Here is a 17464-nt window from a genome sequence, read left to right as displayed (position 1 = left end):
CAATAAATGGGAAGGGGTGCTCTTTACAAACCAAGTCTCTTCGCTGATTCCCACTATAGTATTGGAACTAAGAACTGTGCTCTTTGATGCTTTTCTTCGTGATTCGATCCCATACACTTCTTGTGCCTTGATATGATCACAAGAATGCATCTAAATAATATTCATGATTTGCACCAAAAAATAATATTCATGATCCTTGCATACCTGTTCGAGTCTTGTCCCCAAAGCAACCTTGATATTATTTAAGGAAAAAGTTTGTTGAGTGCAAACTTGGATGCATTGCCTCACATGTTGTGGTGGTCAAACATCAATTAATGAGTCGAGCCAAATCTCATGGCTCTTTTTTCTCTCCCGCACGACGTTCGATATTGTCCATCTAGAGCTCAGTTGTTTGCTTGGCAATCAATATTATACGTAACCCAGTGCTAATATCCGTGGACGAGCACTAGTTCTTAAGTAGAGCTGAAAACAGGTTGAATTTATCCAATTAAATCTATTTTCTTATTCAGATCCTCTGGTGGGATAATCTGATGACACCCGGATGCAGATCGGGGTATATGCCTGCAATTTTGCTCGATATCAGGTATGGATGTGGTTGTTAAGATTTTTTTTCTTTTTTTTGGCATTGGATTTAGATATCCGTCCAAAAGCATCTATAATAGGAAGAAAAATTCTATTATAAATGATAGAACTTATATTGAATCTACAAAGCACTTTTGCTTTTCTGTAAAACTTTTGAATAGTTTCTACTCACCCTTCGTTTGTATATACTTATTGCAATTGTTGTTGCTGCTGTTATTGTTATTACAAAAAATTTCTAAATTTCAATATAGGCATTATGCATTACTGTTCACTTTAGTTTTTTTTTTAAAAAAAAATCACCAACGCTATTAATTCTATTAAATGAAGCATTTTATTGACTTTATGTTTGCATTGTAAAGCCAGATTGATCCTAGTGCATAATGGATGAATCTTTCAAAAACTTCTTTTTTTTCTTTGGTAGGACAAGGGGATGCTCCACATATTATGTTAGCTCATATTTCTCATTACATTCACTAGAAAAGAGCAACCTAAAATATCAAGAAGCAGGAACATGCTAAGTTACAGAGTTAGGGAGATGAGAAGTCCAAGTCCAAGATAACTCTAGATAGCTATCAATATTACCTGGCCTCCAGGCATACAGGAGAATAAGTTAATACCTCAGGAGAGCTCACCAAGATCCCACCCATGACATGCATTAGTGTGCAGTGCCAACTGACCTTGTGGCGATTTAATTAACCACATTAAAAATGTCAACCTTGAGGTGTAGCTTGTTGGTTGTATAAAGCACAGTGCAGGCTCTTCAAAGCTTCTCTTAACTCCACCAAGGAAACACTTTGTTCCAAGGTAGGGATCACCCCTGCCACCAACAGTAACCATTGTTTAGGAAGTGTAATTTGTGTTTGTTAGACTTCTTCCACTAGTTGATTACTTAGAAATTTGCTTGTTACTAGTGAAAATCTCCATTAAGAAATTTTTCTTCGTTTTAGTTCATTTAAAAAACTAGAAAAATAAAGTCAAGATGATATACCCTAGAAAAAAAACACTCTACCTCGATAAGTCCTTATTGAATTCTCTTCTTAATATATAAAATCATTTTTCTTGACGAGCAGTGTACCATATTTTTTTAGCAGTTAACAGGCTATGAAATAGAAAATATTTTAATTTCTTTTCTCTATTAGGAGAATAGGAGGTTGGCAAACTCGTATCTTACTAAGATTTGAGATGATAAGTGGTGTGAGTCAAAACAGTTACTAGAAAGAAAATTAAGCAACAATATTATAAAGCTTGTGCAAGGGCTAAGTGGTGCAAATAACGCTATGATGCACATCTACTTCATGAGAAAGAGGTTCCATATTCATGATGTTTTTCTACCTTGCTCATAGTGTGTGTGCATATATATATATATATATATATATATATATATATATATATATATATAGAGAGAGAGAGAGATTGATAACCTACTTTCTATTATGATAGGCTATCAATCTATCTATTTTTATATTTTATAACGCTTAAGAATATTTTACATCTTTTTATAATTCCACGTTAACTCATTCTCCCCCACCCTCCCCCCCCCCCCCCCCCATTTTGCTCTTCCTGGGTCTTGCCAGCAGACATCTCTAACAATGGGGGACGAGAAAGTTTGAACTCTGGATCACCTTGCGTTGCAAACTGGGCTAATTCATCATCAGCTTTTGGCTGTATAAGTTACAAATAAAAACATTAGCGAAGCTCTAATGCTGTTGATCAAATCCTTAAAATGAATGGCTATCTAACAAAGAACAAAATCACAAATCGTACAGCACGGAACAAATCACAATATTATCAAATATATGTTATGGTGTCTGATGGGGGCCAAATGGATCGTCCTGCTCACAATGATGGGGGCCTTTCAATTTCGGCTTAATAGACGTCAACGCCAGCTAGACGAAACTTCGGCCCGGCCCAGAACCAGCCCGACCTCGGACTCCTTCGGAAGCTCCATCGACCTCGGATATTCGCCGACTCGCCCGACCAAGCTCGGGGCGCCTTCTGTATTCGCCAACTTGCCTCAACCAAGCTTGGGGCGCCTCTTGTATTCGCCGACTCGCTCCGACCAAGCTTGGGGTGCCTCTTGTATTCGCCGACTCGCTCCGACCAGGCTCGGGGCGCCTTCTGTATTAGCCGACTTGCCCTGATCGAGCTCGGGGCGCCTTCTCCAATGATACGTCCCGACCCTTGAGCTCGGGGTGCTCCGCCGAGCACACCTCGGAACCTGTATGCTAGGCTAACCTCAGCACCCATAGGTCGCCCTCACTAAATGCATGATGCGACCCCTCAACGAGCTCGGCCCTGCTAACAACCGCACCCATATGCGTGCCTACACCCTCCTACATGGCCGTACATAGCGACGCTACCATGCCATGCTTTGCTTGCTGGCCCACGACAGCAAGGACATCGCCGTGCTACTCTGGCCATACCCTACTACGACTGTCAACACCTTACCATTTCCAAGAACGGACGGCACCGCACGCCACCAGCAAGCTCTAGCTGCGCGCTATCCGACTTAGAGCCATCCCCTCTCATGATAAGGACGGGCAATACCTCCGCCACCTGGGCCTCTCCACAGGAATTATAAATAGCGCTGTCGGATAACATTTAAGGGACTTTTGGCTGGACCAACTAAGAGCCCACTCTAACTTGATCGTCGGAGGGCCCTTACCGGAGACACCAGTGAGGCTTTGTGCAGGTACGCGGCGACGTGGGAGGTGGCTCTCATCCTCTTCTTTCATACTCCTGCAGCTCTCTCGACTCCTCCGGCGTGGACACCTTCGGGTTAGATTTGAACCGCAACAATATCTATCAATAATCACCCCACCCCGCCAAAAAAAAGAAAGAAAGAAAATACTGTAGCATATAGATTAATTAAATCTAGTAATTGTCTAGCAACTGATTATATCTATTTTAATAGTCCAATCCAAAGTCTCGCTTCCAACGTTCCTTAGAAAGCAGAAATAGAATGATCCATGAAAATTTCCCGGTATCACCAGAATTTGCTATAACACCCGACCAATTGGATATATTCAATTAGCAAGCAGAGACAGTTCTTTTCCACTAAATACAAAACCTATTCAGAGAAAAATGAGAACCATGATGGAAGGTATCAAAGAAAATATTACCGATGAATGTACCACATTTGGAGTAGGTGGCTTGCTCCTTTCTTTTTCTGCATTGCTTTCTGCCGATTCTTATAGAAGCCAAAGTCGTCCGATATAGAAGTCTTCGAGGAATAGCTATTAAAAATGTTCAACATCTTAGTACCTTGGGGAAATTTCACCTGATATTAATACAACATAAGAATTTGATTAGAAGACAAAATATATCATATGCAAATAAGGTAATGCCCGAAAAGATTAAAGAAACTATCACAAATAACTAGAAAAACTTAATTGGGCGGACCATATAACAGATATCCAGATAATGAAACCCCAGATAAAAATTCCACAGCTCAACTCAAAATCAACGAATAAGAGAAAGCCATAGTAAGAGTTGACAATTTTAAACAATTTGTGGTGTCAAAGGGTTCATTGAAAGTATTCTTTCGTATAGATGCCTTGCTACTGGGAGAGAGAGAAAGAGAGAGTATTAATTAGAGGTCGAGAGGATGAGTTAATGTGGAATTGTAAAAAGACATAAAATACCTTTAAGAGTCATAAAAATTAAGAATATTTTTTGTCTATGAAAAAATAGGTAGATTGATAACCTACCATAATAGAGAGTAGATTATCAATCCCCACACACACATATATATATATATAAAAGATGAATAGATTGTAAACGTCTGCTATTAATACATGCAGCAAAGTCGGAAAAAAAATATTAGAGAGCACAACCGAGATAGCTGACAATTCAAATTATATAATTTCTTTAAAATGTTTCATCATATAAGAGGTAACTCAATCTGCAGTTCTGTTCGTTTTTTAGTTGATATGCCTAGCCACTAGGGATACACGGCCTTTCAAGATCTTCTGAATATCGTGCAGTTTCTATCTGATTCTGAATTCATCCGACTACTGCTGCTGAGTCGTCCTCTATGGCCTTGTTCGAAGTGTTAGAGGTAATAAATTTTCTACCATTTAAATAAAAGATAATGTGCAGGTGACATCGTTAAAGAATGATTAGTTGTGAAGTCCACTTCGCAGGTGACGTATGGAAGCCACCTACTAGTTAGGTCTTTACCTTAATCTCTTGCGAGGGCTTTACGTTCTCGTTGTTGGCTACTAAGCGTGCAGGGGGCGACAAAGTAGATCAAATGTATGCATCTACGTGATGTCACATAGTAAGTAAGTAAAACATAAGTCAAACCAACCACCAACCGGCGATCTTTCTTTTGAATAGACCGAGTCCTTTCTTGACCCCTCAACAGATTCGATTTCTAACTTGATTCAAATCCAACCTGTCGAGTCAAAATACAAAACATCTTAGTTGCTAACCTAACAACTGATGCAATAACTGAACTTAATAGTTGGTGCTATTTTTAGCATGTCAGCTCGGTTGGGTTAAATCAGATATGGATCGGATCGAAATATACGTTATAAAAACATGTCAGTTCTCACCTAATCTATTTAATAATTAAGCCAAAAATCACGATCCGAACCTAACTCGTTTCTTAAATAGATAATTTTACTGCGATCTACAATGAATTGTATCCAACATGCCGAGTCAAAATACAAAACATTTTAGTTCCTAACCTAACAACTGATGCAATAACCGAACTTAATAGCATGTGCTATTTTTAATATGTCAGCTGGGTTGGGTCAAATCAAATGTGAATCAGATTGAAGTATAAGTTATAAAAACTTATCAATTCTCATCTAAACTATTTAATAATTAAATCAAAAATCTCAATCCCAACCTAACTACTTTTTTAACTAGATATTTTTACCGCCATCTACAACGAATCGAATCAAGTTAAACAAATTAACCATTTCTACCGGCCTATTTTTTCCGGTAATGACCTAACCTAAGACTTTTCAAATAATTAATATCATATATACATTACAATGCATTTCTAATACCACCGCTTAGTTTCAATCTAATAGACCGCGGTCAATCTAAGGTGATCTCAATTTTATTCAAACAGATAATGATCTATATGTAGGACAAGGTCTTTGATTAGGCTACTCATTTTGATTGAGTCTGTAATTTTGATAATTTATTACGTTTAGATTCTAAATCCAAGAACGGGGATCAACCTATGGCGGATCCAAACCCGACCCGTTAACTGGTCGGATCTCCGGCACCTCGGTTCTGCGACTTGGTCGCCCGAAGCACGCGGATTTGGAGAGTGGCCTTCTTGGAACTTTCCAGAGGGAACCGCATGAGACCCCATCGGACGGCGCAGATCTCGCTCTCCTGGTAAAAAAAAAAAAAAGGATAAAAAATACAATTTTTCTGTCTCCCTTCGTTCCCCTTCGTGATAAAATAGGCGGAGAATGGGAGGCAGAGAGGCGGAGATTTCCGAGCGAGAGATCTCGTCTTAATCTTATTCTTCCAAGGAATTCCCCAACCGCAGTTTCGGAATCTCTCTGGTGAGTGCGAGGCAGTAAAAATGTCAGCTTTTATAGCTTTTTCTTTGGAATTTATTCTTACGAACTGGTTGATGGTGGATTATCGGGGTTTTGCTGGGCAAGTTTTGACTCTGGAATGCAAAAATACATTTTTCTCATTTTGAATTGAAATATGGTTGAATAAATGTTTTGGAGATTTTTGGTTTAGTTCTTTGGGGATCTGAGATGGTAGTTTTTTTTTTTTTTTTTTAAGGAAGATCTGATGTGGATGCTTCCTTCTTTGAGCCTCTCATGGAGATAACAGCTTTCCTATTTTTTGTTCGAAGTTTGACTTTTAATCTTATTTTGAAAATGTTTGGAGAATCCATGGTATTTGAATGCTCGATGGCAAATCATGGGAAAACCTTTTAGGGTCGTGGTATGGTGGTGGCTACGTTAAACACTTTTAGGTACTGGAGTGGAAAGGGTTTTAAGAGAAAAAATCTTATTATATTATCGTAAAAGATCGGTTGCAATCCTAGTGACTGTTTGAAAGATGGGTGCTCCACATTATAATGAAAGAGAAATAAAAATGAAAAGAGTTTAACTGTTCCTTTTCCTAATCTATTGTTCTGCTCTTTTTGGTGATTTGAAAAATTCTTGCTCTCTAAGCTTTTAGGCTTTTAGTAGATGATTTTAATCTTGAACTTGTTATTGTATTGGAAATTTGTAATCCCAATCTATTCGTGATTAACTGTGAATTCATGTAAAAATTGATTAGTAAGATATAGGGAATTATAATCAGTCGGTCTTTGGATGTTCTTGGTTACGTTTTGCACGTCTTATTGAGAATTTCAGGGCCCATTTGGTATTGCTTCTTTTTTTTCTTTTTCTTTTTTCTGTTTTCAGCTTCCAAAACCAGGAAGAAAAATGAATGAGACCAAGAATGTGAACAATGAAACCCTTTTGGTTTTTGAAATTGTTTGTAAAATCTCAGAGCTTCTGGAAGCAGAGGTTTGTTGCTTTCGAAAAAGAATATGAACAAAAGCAAGGAGCAGCAGAACTTTTGTGCAAATGATATCTTCAATGTACATATCCATCTGGTATTTCACTAATTTTGGAGAGAAACAAAAACACAGAAACAACAATGATGGCAATCTGGCCCTTAGTATTTGATTTTTCATTGTAAGGTTACAGGAACTATGGTTATTCTAAATTTTATTATTTACACATTGCAGCTAACCTGAAGAATGGGTGAATTGGGTCTTGCCATTGCAAAGGATGTCACTGAAGTATGTTTTGTACTTCATTTTCACTCGTTCCTCTCCTTGGTCTAAAATCACTTAATCTTCACTTGTTTCATGACTATTTTGCTGTTTATCCAGTTGATTGGTAAAACCCCATTAGTTTATCTGAACAATGTTGTGAATGGCTGTGGAGCTCGCATTGCTGCTAAGCTCGAGATGATGGAGCCGTGCTCCAGCGTTAAGGATAGGTATTGTTTTTTTGGTCATTTCTTTTAATTTTAACGTAAACAAGATGGTCTTCTCTAATGATTTTAAGTTATCTGGTGTTTTTCTTCCAACAGGATTGGATATAGCATGATTGCTGATGCAGAGGAGAAAGGCCTCATCACCCCTGGAAAGGTCAGTAAATTCATACATCTATCTCTTTAACAAAAATAATGGTGCTTTGTATGAAATGGCCATTTATCTTAGTAGTCTTATTGCCAAGTTCTGAAAATTGAAAAACACAACGGGTTGGCATGATTTGAGGATGTGTAAGATAATTATTTTGATTCATCGAACATAAAGAAGCTCATGTTTACTTGCTTGTGGTCATAATAGTTATAGTTCATTCAAAACTATTATCTGGCCATAGTTTAAATTTTTAACCTCTAGGATAAATTTCTTAGCTAAATTTACTACTATGTTGATAAAGTTAGGATTATAGCTTAGCTTTTTGTTATCAAGATATTCTCAGAAAACACGATAGTTACATTCTAAGAATCATGGTGATCTGCAACAAGCATTATGGAGTCTTTGACTGACACTTTTGCTTTTATTGTGCACGGTGATGTTTGTTAAAGAGTGTCCTGATTGAGCCTACAAGTGGTAACACTGGCATAGGGCTGGCTTTCATGGCTGCTGCAAAGGGTTACAAGCTCGTCCTTACCATGCCAGCCTCCATGAGCCTTGAGAGAAGAATCATTCTTAAAGCTTTTGGTGCTGAATTGGTCCTCACTGATCCAGTTTTGGGCATGAAGGGTGCTGTTCAGAAGGCTGAGGAGCTGGCTGCAAAGACACCAAATTCATATGTTCTTCAACAGTTTGAAAATCCTTCTAACCCGAAGGTAGTTTTGAATGGTTGCTCCTTAGAAAGTTGTATGGTCATGTGGAAGAATGGATATGACACTTGTTTTCTGCTTTTAGATTCATTATGAGACAACTGGGCCAGAGATTTGGAAGGGGACTTCTGGCAAGGTGGATATCCTTATCTCCGGTATTGGAACAGGCGGTACAATTACTGGAACTGGGAAGTACCTCAAGGAGAAAAACCCTGAGATTAAGGTAGTTTTGTTACTGATAGGACTATTTATGTGATCAATTATTTCTTGGATGTAGCTTTCAATTAGTTGACATGGTTAACATATTTATATGCGAAGCTTGATGTTGTGTGACGTTTGTTTTCTTTTTGAAGCTATGTGGCGTGGAACCAACTGAAAGTGCAGTTTTGTCTGGAGGAAAGCCTGGTTAGTAATAGCTTTGTGCCCCTTCTCTTTCTTTTCTCTTCTACCTGAAGGTATGAAATAGGTACATGTTTGATTCATGCTGAAATTATGCACATTTATGAGTGACTAATAGGTTTACTATTATGGGTGTATAGCATCTTGGAAGTCTATCATTAGATGTTTGCTCTAGTCTCTTTTTCTTTCTGACTATTTTTTTTTGTTGTCCTTCTTTGAGAGCTTATTTTCTTTCATGACATCTCTACCTGCTGCTTTTTTAAAACTCGATTTGTTAGTGATGTTTGAAAGATGTAACTGTATCTGCTGTGTTTGGCCACTTATAATTACTCTTCCATACAACCCAGTGCCAAATTTTTATTTGAAGTTTTATACCCCCTGCAATTAATGCATGCATTTTATGATTTTACTAAAATCAACACATTTAAGACAATCCAGCATCATGGAGAAAAACTTAGGGAATAGGGCTTGTTTAATATATCAATGCATATTTAAGATGATCCAAATCTAATTTATTCTTGAATGTCTTATTCACCAAATAATAACTTGGCAGTGAGCGGATGGGATTCAGCTTGTTGGTTACAATTATGGTTCTCCGATTCGTAATATCAGAAATCAGAATGCTTGTTCTCAGGATGGGTTGGATCCTTTGAAGTTATGCAATCCCTCCGACATGAGAGGGCTATGTTTTTGTCAGTACATCCAATGTTTTGGTTCTAAATCTGCTGTGCTTTATGCAGCAAGATTTATAAAAATCTCATTAGTTGCTTGACCAATATTGCTAGGGTATCTTGGAAATTACTGTGTTATTATCATCAAAATGGAACTCCTAATTTACATTATGTTGCTCACATTACTCTTTGTTCATTGTACATCATTTGCCTAATGTTTGGCAGCCATAGATTATCAAGTTTAGGTGCTATTGATCATTGTTATACTTCTTATGCTGCTGTAGTCTATTGGCTGAGCTCAATTACGGAAATACCTTTGCTGTTATTTTTATTTTTTGTGCCTTCATCTGGTTCGTCATCTTCTATTGCATGCGCTAAAACCAATTGGGACTTTTTGTCCTTCATTTAGAGGGTATGATGATCTCTAATAGTCACCTGCCTCAAAGAAGGGTTCTTTCTTATTGACATTTTCAAATTTTGCGACCAAATGTATGTTTTTTTTTTTCAAATTTCTCAGGTCCACATAAGATCCAAGGTATCGGAGCTGGTTTTATTCCTGGAGTTTTGGATGTTGATCTCGTTGATGAAGTTATACAAGTAAGTTTCAGAAACTTCTGTGAGTGTGTTAAAGGTGAATGTATGGGATAATGCTACTACATTATTACGTCAACATTGGGGCTGTTGCCTTCATATATTGCATTTTGTCATTTTTTAAAAGAGTTTATTTCGTCAAGTTTTAATCAAAATAATCCAGGAAAACATAAAAAATAATAAACAAAAGAAAATAATGCTTAAATTATAGTTTAGATCTGTTTCATTAATAAAGAAAATGATTTTACAACTAACTAGTTTTCAAGATAAGTAAAAAAGACAAAATGAGGGCATCATTGACCAATTCTACCTTCTAAGGTACTTACGAAAGGGTTGTAGTTTTGAGCAAGGTCGGCGGAATTGGTACCGGGCACCGTACTGCTTGCCTGACGGGACGAGTTGGTACGGGCCTGCGCCGTACCATGTCGGGCCCGTACCGACACAGTAGAAGAGACAGAGGAGAGGACGAATGAGAGAGGAAAAGAGAGAGAGAAGGCGAAGAGAGGGAGGGAGGCCGGCGGAGGGCCGTCAGAGGCTTGCGGCGGGGCAGCAGCGGAAGCCGCGAGCGTTCCGCTGTTTCATTTGAAACAGGGGTCCGGCTGCTAAAAAATTTTTGCATTGACTTCCTTTAAAAATTGCGAATTTTTTTAGCGGCCGAACTTCTGTTTCAAAAGAAACAGGGGAACAGCCGTAACCTCCACTGCTGCCCCGCCGCCGGCCTCTGCCACCCTGCACCGGCCTCCCTTCTCCTTCCCCTTCTCTCTCCCGTTCTCTCTCTCTTTTCCTTTCTTTCCTTCTCCTTCTCCTTCTCCGCCTCCGGCAATGATTTTCGTTTCCGTTGCCGGAACCGTCCTAGTGAGCTGCCGGGATGTCTCGGAACGGCCGGAACCGCCTAGTTCAGGACGGTTCCGCCGACCTTGGTTTTGAGGGTAGTAGAAAATTTTTTAGGACTTAGACTTAAACCCCTTTTTATGATAGATGCACTCCTCTTCTCTTTAATGGTATATTAACCAAAAAAATATATTGAAAGTCACTAAACATTTTTTTTTACTTTTACAATCACCTTGTCTACACTAGGGGGGATCAATGGAAAATTAAGAATTGTATCATGTGTGCTAGGTCTATAAGAATTTTATATTTCAATATTTGCAAATATTATGACCTAGATTAAAGTTAATTAACTTGTCAATACAAATGATTTCTTGATGTGTTTGAGTTTACTGAATTTGGGATACTGTATGATCAGCGGCATTGTTTCTTGCACCATTGAGCTTGTCTCTATGATTTATTCAAGACTAGGACATTGAGAGAAGATTTATAGTTACTCCCAGAATTCAAGCCTTATTTTTTTCCATGCAATATATTGACAAATAGATGCTTACCTCTCTCCAATTGATGTTAAGGTCCCTCATTAGGGGACTTCTGCGAAAACAATCCCTTTCTCCAAACCTAGCTCTTATGTTTTCTTATAGTGGACATAATGATTTCTGTCAACCACCATCCTGTTACTATTATTAACTTTTTCTTCTTTCGAAAAAAAATTGTAAAAATTTAGACAAAAGTAAATGGTTATATTTTCAGCTCTTTCTGGTCCCTTCCAATCCTTTCGTTGTCCATTTACTTTTTGTACACAACCAGAATATGCAGCAAAGCCTCTAGCTGGAACAGTGGAAAAGGTGGTCCAAACAAGGCCATAAAGGTTCCTCTTGGTTGTCTCAAGGTCCACACTGAGTACTGAAAGTGGGTGGTTAATATGAGACAAGGGGTCAAATATGAAGCAAGAAATAGCTGTTTTTTGCGAATGTCCAACAGTGGTTCCATGGAGTAGTAAATGGTGAGGACTATTCGGTATACTATAGAAAACGTGTAGAACTAGATTGCTTATTGAAAAGGAAGAGACTCTTTTGTCATTAGATCTTCCCAAATCGGGACTTGACTGTTCAAATCCCGTCAAATAATAAACCTTTATTTCTCTGTCTAGAATAATTGGGCATATGGCAAAACAAGTCAGCTGTCAGACGAGTTTCAGATAGGATGAAGATGAGCTGAGTGAGACAAGTACTAAACTGCTTAGTTTCAGCTAGGTTAAGCCCGGGGTTGTTCAAGCTCAGCTGAGTTGAATTCAACCACATGTGCTCAATATATGCTTAGTATAAATCAAATAGGCTCAGGCTTGGCTTATGTTCTGCTTGTTTTACTATACAAGCCAAGCTTGATTTTGAGCTTGAATCAAGCTCAGTTCCACAAGCTGAATTCATGCAAATCGAGTCTTCCAAGATAAAGAGAGATGAGGGTTAGCAGACCTTGTGGGTGTGGAGTGGAGGTTGAGTCATCCACTGCAGGTTTCAAGCTCACCTATTGGTTATCATTGCCACCATCTAGGACTAGGCAATGCAAAAATATGGATCTCGGTTTTGTTAGATTTTTGAACTTTCAAACCCACATGACAGACTAAAGGGGACTAGGGAGGGAGCTCTTGATTTGGCATTTAATGGATGACAGTGGCCAGCGGAATGAAAAGAAATCAAGATGCAGTGGTGGGAGAAAGAGGCTGAGGATGAGGGATATCTTAATTTAACTTCAACATGCAATGGCAATTGATAGGGCTAGAAGAAAAGAGATATTGGGTTGAGCCTGCAAAATCAAGGTCCAGGCCAGGGATGAGGGCAGGTATTAGGGATTACATTTAGTTGGAGGTGGAGAGTAAAGTTATTGGCTTTTGTAATATATTAATTTTGCAAAATCTATAATATATAATATCCAACACCATTATTCGCAAGACTGACTAAACAAGCACCACACTTCCTGAGCTTGGTTTGTTCACTAAATGAACCAGGTTAGGACGTGAGCTTGCCCTGTTTCATATAACAACAAACCTGAATGAGCCGAGTGCGTGGGCTGTTTATAAACAGCTAAATCCATTTGCACCCTTAGATGTAGACAAACCACTAACCATGGGAACTTGGGTCAACTTAGAGAGAGAGAGAGAGAGAGTTACACTGTGTGGCACATCAGGCAGTGGATCACTTAAACAAGTAAACTACTAATTCAATACAGGGCAATGAACCAAGAGGGTCATATGGATAGCATTCTTCCCCGGTTATTAAAAATCTTTGTCAATATATGCATCTTTCTACGACAGGGAACCATATTGTTGATAACGACTAAAAAATGTCCTCTCTTTCACTAAGCGAGGACATAGTGACTTGTTACTTGACATGGAAATATGTTAAACATGATTTTGCATTTAAATTTTTATGTAAAACTGTCATCATTTTTTTGGGTTTTGTCTCTTTACTGCCCCTCCTCCAACTTACTGTCTAACAGATGAATGCATACAGCTGTTGACGAATTTTATGCATGTGCTTGAACCCAACTTCATGCTTTATCTTATAAGGTCCATGAATTTGCCTTTATGAAGATGAAACTCTGTGTGCCAAATGGAATCATAATAGGTTATATAAAGAAGCATGAGAGAGATCATATATCAATACATTTTGACGGTGTTTAAATAGGAAATAGCTGAGGTTTTAGATTCAAATCTTGACGATAATGCTTCAGGACATGTGGCCATAGGTGAGAGATCATGACCAAGGAGAATCAGCATTTTGACATATAAACAAATATTAATGTGATAAAGCAACAGATGACAAGTCTGTTGCATTGAAGTCATTACAAATGTTGTTCAACTTATGAAGGAAGCCTCAAGTGTTGGGGCAAATTACTTTTGAACTCTCAAAGGCAGTAAAATTAGTAATGTACCGGTGCCAATTGACAAGGCTAGCTACAAGATGAATTCTTCAATGAAGTCAACTGAGGATTAACTGGCAAAATCACACGGATCTCAGATAGATTAGCATGTCAGATATAAAGCAAAAATGCGAACTTTTTAAGACGATGCACCATATTTGCTGGCAAGCTGTGCAGGTCACAGATGATCTCTAGATAGTTGCCGCTGGTGGTGAAGGTGGTATCTATGTTTCTCATCCAAGCATCTTAAGATGAGCAATTGACTCGAGACAACTGTGGTTAGAGATATCAAGGCACAAGAATTATCTGATTTTTAAGATTCTCAGATATGATTGCATGAACAAGGTTTATCTATGGTAGAAGCTAAATATCTTACACAATTTTGGTGGATGATTAGAAAAGATGATGCCCAGCCCCAGATTGCTTTCTTAATGATGGAAGATGAACATGAAATAGCAGGAGGATCCATTGGAAAAGAAATGGTAAGTTAAACTAAGTATAAATTGCATGAAAAATCTAGCAAAATTCATATATCTAAGGGATTGTGACAATATATAAAGGATACTGAGATCCTCAATTTGAAAGGAACTTAATAGGTCCAAACCTTTTCACTCTAACGGCTTTGGAAACTTGAGAGGAAAGGGCAGACTAATTAAATCATGGAGAAGAAAGACATGAATGATGTAGAATGTGAGGCAAGAATGATGCGTGCCATTTGTTTTTATGGTTGAAATTCTTTAAAGAAATTGTCAAAAGGACATGGATGAGAAATCAAGGCCCTTTCACAGATGCAACAGATCTAAGCTCTGTAAGGGATTTAAGCACTAATATCCATATTTTGGTCTGAATTATATCAGCATTTTGGCTTTGCTTGAAGCCAAATAAATATAGTTATGTAGGTTTGACTCCATGAGTATGATACTGGCATATTGCACTTAGGGGTAAGATATTGGCATACTGCAATTGGGGATGCATAGTTTGAATCCATGTGTGGGATAATGCAAGATCCAAATATTTTCATTATCAAGAATCAAAGGACATATAGGTATGACATCCTGGTGATGTATGTTCTGTAACATGGTTCAAGGTTATGGCAATTCTTGATCGTTTTCTTTTATTTCTCACCAAACAGCCAGGCACATGCATGCACAAATACAAGTTTAATAGTAGAAAACATAATTAACTGGTTTGAAATAAACACAGTTTAATAGGTGTCAAGTATTTAAGTAACCACTAGACCCAAAACATAAGCTGTTAGGGAAGGGATCACAATGTATATCAGGTCTTTAAGACCCCCACCTACATGCAGCCCAGGTCATGTGCATGAAGGTATGAATGAGTCAACAATGACTAAAGCTTAAGCATTATGGAGGGGTCAACAATGTATATCAGGTCTTATAAGTATAGAACACAACTAATTGATTGGGTTATGCTTTACAATTCTCTTTGCAAAACCTTATTGTCATCTGCCACTCTATGAGTTATTCATGCCTGTGATGGTGTTGTAACCAGGTCTCAAGTGATGAGGCTATTGAAATGGCAAAGCTTCTTGCCTTGAAAGAAGGGCTGTTGGTAAGTAGCTACTTGTCTAGAATGTCCAGTCATTGTTATTGATACCATGGATGTCATTATAAAATTTCTATTTTATATAGGCACAAAATGTATTTCTTTTGATAATGATTATGATTCATGGAACATGTATTGCAGGTTGGAATATCATCTGGGGCTGCTGCAGTTGCTGCTATAAGGGTTGCACAGAGGCCGGAGAATGAGGGAAAACTAATTGTTGTAAGTTTCCAATTCTTGTTTTGCTGTACAAGTATTTTTCTGTGCACTCTTCTCTTTTCATTTTAGGATTTCTCGTTTTGTTTGAAACAACTAGTTGAATGATATAGTTGAATAAATCTCTCTGTTTATTAAAATATGGATCCCTATTGCTGGTCTCTGGTCCGATTTACAACTTGGTGAGGATAGTTAAAGATCTAAACCACTTTTATGTTGAGTGGATGGTATATTTACTTTTGTCTGTTAATAATATAACACCGGTGGATTGTAGGTATCTAGGTTCTAAAGCAATGCTTACATACTTCTTATAATTTCAACCAAGGCATGCCATACTATACCGAATCGGACGGTATGAGGCATACCATACCAGTTCGGTATTGGTACGCGATATGAGGGATGTATTGACACTCGGTATGCCGAACTAGCTCCTGTACCAGGCGTACCGATACAGTAATAAAGTGGCACTGGTATGGGCCTAGTACCAAGATGGTGAACCTTGATCTCGACTATTTAGTTTTTAGGCTTTACATTGCTGAACTATTCTGGAAGAGTGAAAGCTTGGACTTAAATGGAACAAGTTGGTTTATTCATCACATAGTTGGCATTTTCACAAGCGATCTTTAACAACTTAATATGTGCAACAAAAAATTTGTACTATTATTAAGAAAAACAAAACAAGGACAGCAGTAAAGGCTCTTGAACAAAAGTAGTAGGTTTCAGTTTGGCTCTCGCGCTGTGCTATGCTATTTTATACAAAAGATGTGTCAAGTGTTAGTTCCAGCTTAACTTACAAAGGATATTGAGTGCAGTCGTTGCATCATCTTGAGAAGTAGATAGTTTCGTTAACTAGAAGAAGCTACCAAGTGTTCACAATGCTGTGCTGTGATACAAGCCACGCGATTGTACTCCTCTAGATCATTGCTTGCTTGATACGTATTTGAAGTTATCAATACGTTTGTCTTCCTAATAATAATGCAGCTATTTCTATGTTATGAATGCCTGTGCCAGGTAGCACATGATGCTGGCTAATTTCTCTAATTCCATTACTTAAACCTGTGTGCTTTATATTTCTGCTCCCTTTAGGACCCTATGTATTCTATTTTGCAGATACCTATTGTTCAGTGGCTCTAATCTGGATTACCTCTTCGTTTGTTTTGTAATTGCAAACCTGTTCCGGCATTATATATTGTTGTCTGCTGAGCATCTACTTCTTTTGCAGGTTGTTTTCCCTAGCTTTGGTGAACGTTATCTCTCCTCAGTGCTCTACCAGTCGATAAAAAAGGAGGCTGAGAGTATGGTTTTTGAGCCTTAAAAGATTGATGTTTTTTGTTGAGCTCCAAATCAGTAACCTTCATGTGAGATACTGAAGGCCTTCATGTGCTAAACAATATTAGAATAAAAAGCATGTATGGGTGCGCTTTAGATCGAATCGCAAACATTGTAAATGAAGAATCTGGGGTGCTTGCATTTCTGTTTATTTGACTAAATGCAATTGTAGCGAGTATGAGCCAACTCTCGAGTTTCTATAATGGAGAAAATGTGCTTGTGACATTTCTTTTCTACTGATAGAAGTCTTCTAGGAGTACTCAATATAATTTGGTGAGCTCTGAGCTTTATGTACTTTTGTTTATGGAGCTAGATTAATCATCTACAGAAAAAGAAACTTGGAAAAGGTTGAAAAACATGGCAGAAAGGCTCTGCTGAATGACATCTGGGAAATCAAATACCAGTTTCCTGAAAGAAGGCTCTCTTAAATGAGATACAAGAGGAACGTTATTTTCAAAAAAAAAAAAAAGAAAAATGAAACCAGATTTAAAAAGTATGTATCCAGATGTCGTGAGAGTTGC

At 38.0% G+C, this 17464-nt stretch overlaps 1 protein-coding gene across 1 annotated transcript; it reads left to right on the top strand.

Annotated features, from left to right (window-relative positions):
• The first annotated feature begins 5828 nt into the window (after positions 1 to 5828).
• On the top strand, positions 5829 to 17179 carry LOC103712563 (cysteine synthase). The gene is made up of 11 exons (XM_008799114.4): positions 5829 to 6116; positions 7313 to 7366; positions 7460 to 7569; positions 7663 to 7720; positions 8164 to 8427; positions 8507 to 8644; positions 8775 to 8826; positions 10009 to 10088; positions 15345 to 15404; positions 15540 to 15620; positions 16837 to 17179. Exons 2-11 carry the CDS (start codon positions 7325 to 7327, stop codon positions 16927 to 16929), a joined length of 978 nt encoding a protein of 325 aa, XP_008797336.1. The 5' UTR covers positions 5829 to 6116; positions 7313 to 7324; the 3' UTR covers positions 16930 to 17179.
• The last annotated feature ends 285 nt before the right edge of the window (positions 17180 to 17464 follow it).

This window comes from Phoenix dactylifera, chromosome 8, assembly GCF_009389715.1.
Source record: "Phoenix dactylifera cultivar Barhee BC4 chromosome 8, palm_55x_up_171113_PBpolish2nd_filt_p, whole genome shotgun sequence".
NCBI classification, from domain to species: domain Eukaryota; kingdom Viridiplantae; phylum Streptophyta; class Magnoliopsida; order Arecales; family Arecaceae; genus Phoenix; species Phoenix dactylifera.
This window is presented reverse-complemented; position numbering and strand designations above follow the sequence as displayed.